Source organism: Dermacentor variabilis, chromosome 2 (genome assembly GCF_050947875.1).
Source record: "Dermacentor variabilis isolate Ectoservices chromosome 2, ASM5094787v1, whole genome shotgun sequence".
NCBI classification, from domain to species: domain Eukaryota; kingdom Metazoa; phylum Arthropoda; class Arachnida; order Ixodida; family Ixodidae; genus Dermacentor; species Dermacentor variabilis.
Window position 1 is genome coordinate 137,035,776 of NC_134569.1, and position 12,107 is coordinate 137,047,882.

The 12,107-nt window shown below is 48.4% G+C and overlaps 1 protein-coding gene across 2 annotated transcripts in view; it reads left to right on the forward strand.

Annotated features, from left to right (window-relative positions):
* LOC142572754 (potassium/sodium hyperpolarization-activated cyclic nucleotide-gated channel 2-like) overlaps nucleotides 1-12,107 on the forward strand; it is a 53,829-nt gene that overhangs the window by 20,701 nt on the left and 21,021 nt on the right. For both annotated transcript variants that reach the window (XM_075682086.1, XM_075682087.1), the window contains exon 2: nucleotides 1,157-1,395. In XM_075682086.1, the coding sequence (XP_075538201.1) occupies nucleotides 1,157-1,395 (239 nt within the window). The remainder of the gene's footprint in view (nucleotides 1-1,156; nucleotides 1,396-12,107) is intronic.

Below are 12,107 nucleotides of genomic sequence, written 5' to 3' on the forward strand. Positions count from 1 at the left end.
ACGGATCAAAAGACAGACGAAAGAAAGTGAAAGTCAAGGAAACTAACCGAGGCCGAAAAGTTGGATAGCTAGTCTACACTGTGAAACGGGAGAGATGAAGGCAGAAAGGTAAGGAGAGCGAGAGACCGAGAGCACTGACGCTCGATTACAGCCCATAACGATGACTGCACACTAACATTGTACAGGATCACGTGCCACACGAATTAGGATGAATCCGTTTTCTTTTTTTATGTTTGTACACACAGCTGCCAAAAGACTTTCGGTTAAGCCATCTAGAACAACGCAAACTACATTAGTCTGCAAGTATATTGAGTTCTTCTGTAGAGCTAGAATGTTTGATAAATAAATTTCACTGCTAGATATAACAAGAAAGCTACATACATGAGCTGGACGCAAGAGGCACAGTCCTTATATTTTACCACATCAAGAACATGAATCTATAGTAATCTATCGCTGTAAAATAATTTACACCGTTAGAAGTAAAAAGGGGTGTAAATGTGTCTATAACTCACAGCCTCAGGGATCAGTTATATAAATAACACCCTAAGGGTGTGAGTTATAGACACATTTACACCCTTATTTTACGATACAGATATGGGACAAAGTGCTTAGTTTTCATTGGCTAACTTGGCACTCAAAAATGCATGACCGGAAGTTTTTTGTGGTACAAGAAAACACTGCTGCCACATAGCAGATAAAATGGTCTATATGTTTGTCGTCCCGTGGTCTTTAAAAACTGTAAGAGTGCCTTCGTCGGCCCCCGCTTCAATTTTTTGTAACGGACCATGATGCCGGCGCAATGTCTACATGCTGCACGTCATACCGTCTTTCAATGCCATCACACTGGGTGCCCCTGTATTACGGTCAAAGCTATTCCTTTATTTCCTTCAGAAGTACTGTAGACTCTGCGTAATAGCAACACAGATTGGAGTCAGTGACGCCTCTGCAGGCCGCTGACGATGTCGTCACCGCCGTCGTGCTAAAGGGCCTGAACTGAGGGGAAAAGACGCCTCTATCTAATCCGCTTAACGCCACTGGCTTCGTGGTGACTGCGACGTCGCGTGAGAGTAATATTGAGGGGGAGACAGAGAGAACACGTGGAGATTTGTCAACGCGTGCAGGCGTCTCGCTCATTGTTGCGTCGGACGACGTGCAGGAAGCTGGTCGCCTCACTGACAGGCAAAGCGGCACAGCGCTCGTCCCCGCGGCGGTCGGGCCACGTGGCCAGTACCGACGAGGGTGGCCTACATCGCAGCGGCAACGGAGACGACGAGGGTTGCGCTGAGCACAGGACGAGCACGTACCGCAAGCGCCTCATGACGTTCGACATTGACGACCCGCTGCACAGGAACTTCCTGAAGGCTGTCCAGGACCGTGGGCCCGCCGCTGTTGTCGGTGAGTGATCTCTGCGGGTTGCGTATAACATAGGCCAGTGGGTTCTCAAGTGCCACGGAACGGGATGCCAGTAACCTCGGTCGCAGACAGCTGTTTCTGTAGACAGACATCAGTTGGATTTTATCTTCATGTACCCGCTCTATGATTCAATGCTGCGCCGTGTCGGTGAAAAAGGCGCATTAACCGACCCTCATCTGCCGAGCTCGCGAGCAGTTCGTGCAGCCCGCAACAAAGCAGCCTCTCCTCTCCTGACGACTCTATTAGGCACTGCCCTCTAAGCTACGCAATATATGGCGGAAGGATGTGGTTCTGAGCCAGTCTTTCTCCCCCCCTCATTTCGCCTAAGGCTGAAAACCGTACTAGCCTGAGGCAGCGGCCACGCCATCAGCTAGGACTGTGAGTTATGGTTCGAGCGAACATTCAGTACGATCGCCACTGGTCAGCCAAACGTTGGGTCAGCTTGTATACTGCGACGAGTGTGTATTCTATACCATAAGTACTAATAGCGCCGCAATACGCAGAAGACCCCGTGACTGACAATTTCGTATGTAAAGACGCTTTCGATTACAAAAATGTATGAAACACAACTTTTACAACAGATTTGCGGTCTCGCTTACAAGGCACCGCGCTATAATTCGCCTCGATTTATGCATGCATCAGCACCATTTTCTGTCTTTCGCCCTTTTCAGTAACACGGCTTTTCATTATTTTTTTCTCGGAAGCAATAATATGCATTGGTCAACGACTGAAACGCGATACTCGGACAACATGGCAGCCGGTACTTTCTTGCGCCACTGGTAAGCCCTGGTGACACTGAGATAATGCATTTTTGTGTCACATGAAAGCGATAATCTTTCTGATGCGTCGTAGCTGCATTCGGCCTCCTCAGCGATCACCCAGCGATCACCGGTGCAAAAAGCGCCGGCCGCCATGTTGTCTGAGTATCGCGTTTCAATCGCTGAGCACTGTACATGTTGTGGGACCGGTCTAGTTGAAATAACGTTCAGTCGGAACTCTGCACTTCTCATGTTGTTTATGTTCATGCTGTCCTTGTTTAGTTTCTGCGCTGTGAATTTGCACCAACGTACTATGGCACAAAGTATGAGCTACACAACGCGCGAGCGCTTTGCCACGCGCTTTCTTGTTGTAGCCACCTTCATTCTGGAGCACACAACGCCGTCTTTGTGGCAGAGTGACAAAGCTGCCTGTGATGCATGAACCTACCCCGATCTGGGCAGGAGTGAGGGAAATGTTCATCGTCACTTTCGGAAGAGCACGTAGCGCATAAGCTCATGCTGGGCCTGCTCTGCGCGCACTTGCAGGGCTACGCGAATTCATTTTGTGTTGCTGTCGATAACCGCGAGGTTTAGATGAACGTGCTAGGGCTTAATTAGCCCAGCTGCCGCAATGGCCAAATAATTATGACGTTCTGCTGCTGAGAACCGTGTGGCGGGTTCGAATCCAACCTGGGGCAGCCGCATTCGAATTATGGAGGCGTAATGAGAAGGCACTCGTCTAACGCGCTTTGCGTGTACGTTAAAGAGCCCCGAGTGCGACAGTGCAAGACCTCCACCACGGTGCATCTAGCAGTGGCTGAGTTGCTTACGGAGGTTAAACGTCATAAGTCAATCGAAGCTTCTTATTTAGCAAACTATTTGTCTGGTGGTATTATAGATTCACCACCAAAAGATAGATGAACTCACCATAAAATCCCACATCGAGAACAGGCCAAAGAGGTCCTGAATGAGGAGGCCTTCAGTAATGAAAGTGGTGGAAGCTTTGCAATTCTGGCCGCAGCGTTTCGATAGGAACACTCGATCCTAGGTAATTCGCTGGTTGTTATGCACGTTTTCTTTCCCTCCCGACGGCAAGGTCCCAGACAATGTTACCGCTCTTTACATCTCTCTGCTGGGGTGGCGAAGGCGTGACGTATCGCGTGAGCAGCAACATTTTACAGATTCCATCCCCCCCCCCCCCACCCAAGGAATGTATGGCCGCTGCTGCTTAGACGAAGAACAAACTTTCTCGCCCGAATGTTGTCAGAGGACGAAGTGGGCTCTTCATTATGCTCTTCATTACGCTCTTATTTAGTTCTTACGAAACGGAAAGGAGCATTCGACGCATTTATTATCCTCAGACAGAAGCTTCAAGAATCGCTGAAGTCTACGCTTCCTTGAAAACCGAGCAGTGTAACGTTCTAGAAATCTGAAGCATGCGTGCCTGATGTGAACATTGCCCGCCTGTGCGCGGGCTTTCTATCAGTTGTTGGCATGGAAAGCCCAGATAAGTCGCCGTCAGAGAGCGAGCAAGCGACCTGCGCTATCTGAGACTCAGCCGACGGTTATGCACACATACACGCGTATATTTAATTTCGTCACTCTTTGTCTGAGCCAGGTAATCTGTGGACTGGCCCACGATGACGCATATACGACATGCGCGAATCGACAAATTTTCGCAAGCGTATGCGTGCTCTTGTAGAAAGAGGCGATACAAGTCTTCTGGCATATAATTATACGCACGACGCTATCTTTAGTGCATGCTATAAAACAGTAAGCAACGTGTGGCACCCCGTGCGGCACCTTGCAAAACAATTAAAGAAGCCGTAATTAGACAGCTGCCCCGCGCGTGTGTCCGCGCGGCTGCCTCGTGCACAAGCGTCGTCTCTCAAACTAAGCAACTACGTTAACGTATCGCTTCCTTTTCTTCTGAGCACGTCATATCGGGTGCTCTTGACGGAAGGTGCAGACGTCTTGTACGCCTTCATTATTACACACTTTAATATTAAATGGCGTAGCCTGCAGTGATGTTTATGTGCCTTAATTTGTCGAGTCTTAAACAATAAAGGGCTTTGCTGGCTGAACAAGATGCATTGAGACGGCGAGGTGCACGGGGAAGCAGTGCTGGCTGCCGGCGAGCACGAGGGTGTGACCTCGCCCGCAAAGCCTTGACGTTGCGCCGAGGAGCTCGTTGTGCAAGTTCATCCATGACACCGAGGAGTGTCACGAAATGATGTCGATGTGCAAGAGAAAAAAGGACAATAGGAGTATTGCCGAAACGCTGGGAGACAAAGGCGCCGCAAGTACGCTGAGAATGCTGCGGCCGGAAACAGGAAAACGGATGTTGTACGTATACATATATAGCGAATGCACGGCCTTTTCGGATGTCCGTACACAGACACCTAAACTCAGCACTACGTGCTTCGAGCAATGGCCTCGAAGACTCCTAACGGGGAGATAAGGCTAGACTGACTTGATTTCGCGTAAACGACCGGCACTTATTTGCAGTGCCGGCTAGAGCCGGCTAGAGCCGGCTAGAGTCATGGGACGGAACTAAGAATTCAGCAGCGCAACTACCTACATCTACGCAGACATACCCGTCCGTGGTTCTGAGTTGTGGTTCCGGTATGTCGCTTCCAAAGGTGTCATCACCGAGGGCCTAGCCCCTTCAGTTAAGTAACAGATCGCTTGGAAAGTATAGCCCTGGAACAGTGAGGTTGCACGTAATAATCATGCAGCATGGCGCGATTCGCTGACTCCGCTTAAGTAGTTAAAAGCTGAGGACACTGATTCGGGGCTGAACAGAAATGTGAGTGAGGTCGAGTACCGATTCTTCGAAGCAAGGCTCCTCCGTAAGCCACTGTCCATATATGCTTCGCATGCTGTGCCTGAAAGCTGGTTCGAGCCCACAGCGACCCTGCAGATGTCGCCATCGCTCTCCGGAGCACGACATCTGCACACGCTATAAACAAATAGGACGGTGCATACGTGCGCAGGCCCGAAATAAGCCCCGTAGGATAAGATAAACAATGTTTGTAAATAAAGGAGGCGCTGCGTCGCATGATGCAATGGCGTTAGCCAGTAAAGCGTACAGGGAAGCCCCACAGTCGGGTCCCGCCCGCAAGAAGATTGTACTTGGAAGGCCCCGCGCGCGTGCAGCCCTCACGCCAGCGCCGACATATTTATGGCCTCCAGTTTCATATCTGCCATTCGTACAGTTGCTCGGTGGCTCTCTGGCGGACCTCTCGCATATATTCTCGTATGGGTTCATGGACTCGCAACGAGCTATAGCTCCTCGTGAACGCGACGTTTTCTTGCCTGCATCTGGGACACCTCCTGGTTTAGAGGTGCCCCTATATGGACAAGACGTTAACAACCTGTCCATGTCTAATAAAAACAGGCAAATTCCGTTTCTTTTTTCGTAAGAGCTTCCCATTTAAAAAGAATCAGTGGCGATTTAGCTGTAAATGCGAAAGAAATGAGTCAACATTATGCGCACCTCTTTGAGGTCCCGTATCCATGACTTAAACCGCGTTTACCAGAGTGTGTATCTATATATATTCTCGTTCGCTACATACATACATACATACATACATACATACATACATACATACATACATACATACATACATACATACATACATACATACATACGAGCTCTTCTAAGCACTCCCATCCCCCTCCACCTCTACCACGTGACCGGTTTCCCACACTTCTCCCACATGCACTCTTTTTCTGCATTGATACTACTACTGTTAATGCATTAAAATAAAAATAAGGCGCCTGTAGCTCGGTGTATAGCATATGCGTAGGCGAAGGACGTAAACAAGTACACTCTCCTCATCCTTCTTGGCACACCCCCGGCTTCGAAGGCAAAACACCTGTGTGTTGTATATTGGCCGCTCGTTATAAAGAACCTTAGGCGTTCGAAATTGTTGCGCAGTCCCCACCACGTCGTCTAAGGCTCGTTAATTTTGCTTTGGGATGCTATAAATCCTACAATCTAGCTGTAATTCTTGCTGCGAAGAATAATATTCCACAGGAATCAAGTAAGAATTTGCCCTTGATTGCCAATGCCGTCTTTATAGAGAAAATTCACGCTGCCAAAATTTGTCGAAATTGCTCTAATCCCGCCCACGAGCTCAGGGGAGCAAGCGCGAACTCAGCCGGGGTACGCCGTAGCACTTTGTGGTGCGTGCTTATTCTTTCCCTCTGTCTTCGATTTCTGCGCTGACTTATCGTCAAAAATCGATGGCGACTGCCTGCCCCAGTAGTGACAGTAACGTCGCTGCATTTTCATGGCGTAGCATATATGTAATATATTAACTTAAGATTTCTTTATTTTAAATTATTTTCTTGCAACGGCCGTCATATACCAGGGCAGGTTTAGCGTGTCTGTATTGTATGTGACAGGAGCTGCAGTGCTTTTTTTCACTCAGAGAGGCTTGAAATTCCGCGAGAGAGTGCAGCTGTAAGTATGCAGAGACTCCGCGATGCCCCGGTGTGATAGAGAGAGGGCGAAAGAAAAGGAGGATGTTATTCCATTTCATACCCGCTAGCCAGCCCAACGTGTATTCGCTGTCGCACTGGTCCGAGGAGGGAGCGACACAGTGCGGTTCGTCATATAGCGGATAAATAGATGCAAACGTACTGAGCGCTCGGAACGGACGTTGGTGGAAGCTGTAGCGGTGGGCTGCGCCGTTCCGCCTCGGATAGCTAAACGTGCCACGCGCTGCAAATCACGTCATCGTCGCTAGAGGCTGGGTCAAAGGTCTGAAAACAAACTATTTTTTCTTTGTTTGTTTGTCCATCTGGACGCACATTTGTGCGCTGGCAGTCTACGCTCTTCCACTTCATGTCTATTACATATAGATCCGTTCCGGTATTGCCAGCCAGTTCTTTTATTATTACTCTTGTATTTGTCGATCGAAAACTCGTGAGTGTTCCGTCTACTCAAGCTCACCAGCCGTTTTACTACGGTTGCATCGAGACCAGATCGAGTAAGCCATCCGAATGCATTAGCGCATTTACTATGGTACGAAACTACAAGTTATTTCACATATGCCGCAGCTGTGACATTGCTGAGCACTTTGAGATTTATTTCTCCAAGCCCTACGAGCTTTAAGATGTGGCATCTTATTACGCGTACATGTGACGATCGAGTGGCTCGTCGTCAGCGTCTTTTCTTTTCTTTTTTCTTTTCATTATTGTCGAAAGCTGCCGCTGCACGCGACACCGGCGTTGACACTGACGCAAATACATGTATAGGGCAACATGGTTGCAGCAGGTGAGAAAACACGAGCACAAGTAAAAGGAAGGACGCGAGAAATGGTGTCCATTCTCCTTCATTTTACCCTTACCATGGACCAGCTAGCCCAGCAAACCACCCTACTGAATACATGTGTAGATTGTAATAGTTTAATGGCGCAGATGCTGATGTGCTTGGCATGCAGTGTTTTTTAAAGAAAAGCGTAGGACTCCAATTTATTGTTTTAGCACAGCTTAGAGCTACCAATGCGATGGCACTGCTCAGAATAGCTGGTACTAAATCGCTAGCAAGGTATATCCTACAAAGCAGAAACTAACGGTCGCATGTCGTCTGCTTGTATGTACATTACATTCCATGTCCGCTTCCAGCGACAACGTGCAGCACGTTTGGCAAAATGGATTTCTTTCTTGGCCATCGCCGTAACGGCTGTTTGCCCCCGGTACCTTCTCCGCAGATGTGGGTCAGCGCGGATATCTCTACAATGCGAGCGCACTGCGACGGTTTCCACCCTCAGACGACCTGCATTCGCTTGGCGGCACTGTCCATGAACGATACGCACTGCGGCTCGTAATCACGTGCACGACAAACTCACCGCGTGTAGCGCTCCTCCACTACGAAACTTATTCTCTAGATGAGAAAAAGCCGGACATCTTGCACGTCCTCCACCAGGCAGCTTTCCTGCTACGAAGCGCACCGTGCAAGTGCCATGCTTTAGGAGGCGCTCGTGGTTATTTTCTCATTACGTGCGAGAATTGATGACCCCCTTTCTATAACCCTTTACCCCAACCACTGACACTGGTGAACTCGGGCACTGAAAATGTGGGCATACGAAATAAACGTTCTTTTTTTTTTTGCCTACTGTAACATTAGGACGACGTTCCACGCACGACCACAGTTTTCACATTCCTGTGAGGGTCGATGAGCTTGGGACTTGCCTCGAGCGTTTCGTGATTTGTTCAAGTCGTTGTGGCTTCAGACCACCTTTTACTACTATCACCACCACGCTGATTATACAGCGTGCGAGAAATGCGACTAATTAGAAAACTCGCGCGGTGTCGCGGGACGTCTGTCGCGCTGGTGAAACAATAAAAAAAAAATGCAGCGTATATTTCGGGGAAACGGTATATGCTGGCATGCTTTGCAAAAACGAGGCGATATACTTGCGGTTCAGATTTGACCAGCTGCTAGGTTTGAGGGGGTGATGGATGTGTAATTTAACAGGTCCGATTGTGCTATCCGCTGACGTAGCGGCCCGAGTTTGTAAAATGCGTTTGAGTATACCGCGTGTCGCAGCTAACGTTACCCAAGCTGTGGAAAAAAAGAAAGGAAGTTAAAAAAAAAACACTGCGCAAGATACGAATATAAGACGTGCGGTGAGTGGTTGCCTGAGCTCTATTTTTGTTTTTTCGGGGGTTTTTACGCACCAAAACCACGATCTAATTATCAGGCACGCCGTAGTGAGGTACTCCGGATTAATTTTGACCGCCTGATATATTCTTTGACGAGCACCTAAATGTAAGTACTCGAGCTTTTGCATTTCGCCCCCATCGAAATGCGGGCGCGCCCTGGATCAGGATTTGTTCCCGCGACCTCGTGCTTAGCAGCGTGCCTGAGCTCTGACGACTGAACACCATATAGGTCTTAAAATTGGATCTGGCAGCTAGGTTTTTTCTAAATCTTTTTTTGAGCTGTTAGACTAACATTAGATGCGGGACACACACACACACACACACACACACACACACACACACACACACACACACACATATATATATATATATATATATATATTCCGCTTCACAATTGCTGATTTCGCAATTGATCTTTTCTTGCAACACTGCGATTTGCAAACCTTCGGAAATAATCTTCTCCTCAGTTCTGCACTCTTACCCAAACTTCTTTCCCACAAATACACTTTCACGTCCGTGTTCAGCCACTTTCCAATGCCAACGTATTGACAGGCGTACTTATTTTAACGCGATAGCGTTAAGGAGCTCGTGTCGCAGAAAAGCCGGTGTCGTCGGCGTCGGTGTCGGTGTCGGCGTCGGCGTCCGCGGCGTTGGCCGTGAGCGATAAATCACGGCAGGCACTTCATAAATAAAAAGCAACTTCCAAGATGGGCTGGGTGGGAATCGAACCAGGGTCTCCGGAGTGTGAGACGGAGACGTTACCACTGAGCCACGAGTTCGATGCTTCAAAGCGGTACAAAAGCGCCTCTAGTGAACGCGGTGTTGCCTTAGAAACGAGCTGTTTCTAAGGCTCAGGCGTGCGTCACTTGCTCAGGCGCACATTTCGTTGTCGCGCCGAACGCTGCGTTGCTCGACGCTCACCGCGTCCGATGCGGGGCGCGTAGTCGCTGTGCCGTAGCCCATTGTCTTACACCCCTTGGCGGGTCGACGGGAACGCTGTCGCGTTCCACTCTTGAAGGCGAAGCTTAAGCGTCCTCCAATTCTTTTTTTATCTTTTTTGATTTTTTGTTCTGGCGGCCTATTTCACCCGCCAACCTAAATTTATCTCTCAGCGCAAGGCGCGCCTGAATGATTTGGAACTTACTCGAATGTTACCGTTGATTCTATCTGGTGTGTGCATGTGTCCTTGCCGAACTTTGTGCAGTCAGGCTGTATGCGCGACCCGAATTGTGCAGTACTTCCTGGAAGGCACGCGGGCACCAGCGATTACGCTGGAACGTCCGACGAATCCCATCACGCATATGATCATTCATAAGAGCCGACGCGCTTGACCTGCAGCTCAGATTTCGGCCATCGCCGACTGCGTTCGCCGCTATCGTTGTGCTTTGAATGTCACTTGCCCTTATAGGGGCAAAAGTTCGCCCAATAAAGAGTTCATTTCGTTGTTCACAGCTGTACTATATGTGCTTGACCGTCACTACAACCTGGCAGCATAGAGAATTGGTTACAGCATGAATTTTGAGCAGTAAGATGCTGGATGTCTTGGAGACCGCCTGTGGGTTCCCTTCGTGACCTCGCTTTGGAAGGCTGCTGTGCGTGCTGTGCTGAGTGCGACTGCGCATGCGTGGTCTACGTGCCGACTCGCCGAATGTTGAAAGTTGCGTGATCTGCTTCAGGCGCAAGAGCGAGCTGTTAAGAAGCCAGCTTTTCTTTCCCTATTGAAATGTGCATACGTGTGAAACTCAGAAATGCTTTCCACATTTGACGACCGATGAGCGATTTCAATAAAACTCGCTGCATTCGATATTGAAAGGTAAATTCCAGCAACTGTATAGGTAGCAGAATTTTGATTTAAGTAAGACCTCGTTTTTTTTACAAACGTTTATAGAATTGGTAGGCCTGAAAAGAAAACTGAAACGCGAAGTTTACAAATCCGTAACTCCCCAGCAAACCAAATATCGCAGTCGCTAAGCCCTATATAGGGCGTGGGATCAAATTCCGGCCGCGGCGGCCGCATTTTGATGGGGGCGAAATGCGAAGAACGCCTGTGTACCGTGCGTGTGTACGCGTTCAAAAATTCCAGGTGGTCAAAATTATTCTGGGGTCCGCCACTACGGCGTGCCTCATAACTTTATCGCGGTTTTGACACGTAAAAACTAAAAAAAAAAGTGATATCACAGTTCCGTAACCTGCACCTGGGCATTTAAAGCGGACAAATTTGATAGATTGGTTTACAGCGTAGGTGAAGCTTACTATGTTAGCGATGGTTTTGGGAAATTCTGCTCACAAATTAGTGGCATATTTTAGAGCTGTGTATAATGTGAAAATTTGTACGTTTTAGATGTGTTATTAGGTGCCGCGCTTACAGAATTGTGATATCGCGCTTTATTGCTTAGCTACGGAGTTGTAAACTTGATGCATGAGCACTCCAAGTTTTGCAGTTCTTAAGAATGAAACAGAATTATGGCATAAATTAAGATTTACTTCTGCAGTTACAAAATTTTAACTTCTTTTAAATCCAGCAACCCTCATCAAGATCGGTGCCGTGGTTGTATAGGTAAGCGCGACTTCTCCGTTATCAGGTACTTAGGGGCTGTCGAGCTCTTAAGGCGAGAAGGCTAGGGCCTTGGTGCGCGCCGTCTATATAGGGTATTAGAATATGCTTATCCATGAAGGAAAGATTTCCCCATAATGGGCCTAGTTTTGGAGATAACGGGATCTTAGTTTCGCCACCAGCAACGCCACCAGCTGGTACAATGAAATGACAAAGGAAGTGGCCGCTCGGAACTTTCACTTCGAGACAAGCACGCAGGCTCCACGCTGCAGGCACTAGTCATCACGTTGTCGTTATGACTGCGAACACTCGCGGTCGTCGAGTGATTTTCACGTGCATCTTTATGCATGTGACACTACGCGCACGCGTTTCGCTAGTAAGGGAATGTTTACTGCAATTCGTACGGCCCGTAGAGCTACGCGCATTCGTGCAATATTATAGGCAATACTATTGCAATCGCTGACAATGCTTCGCCCTTCGTGGGGAACGGCGATGTTCTTTTAATAGCACTTTGACATGTTCGGCAACGCTGGAGATGATTTACTACAAGTGACTGAGGACTTGAAATGGCAAACTCTAAGGGTAAACATTTGCAAATTAAACTGAACAGGAAACCCATACGGGTTCCTCGAAAGAAAAGCCTCATAGTTGAAGAAAAAATTGGAGGACGCTTAAGCTTCGCCTTCAAGAGTGGAATGCGACAG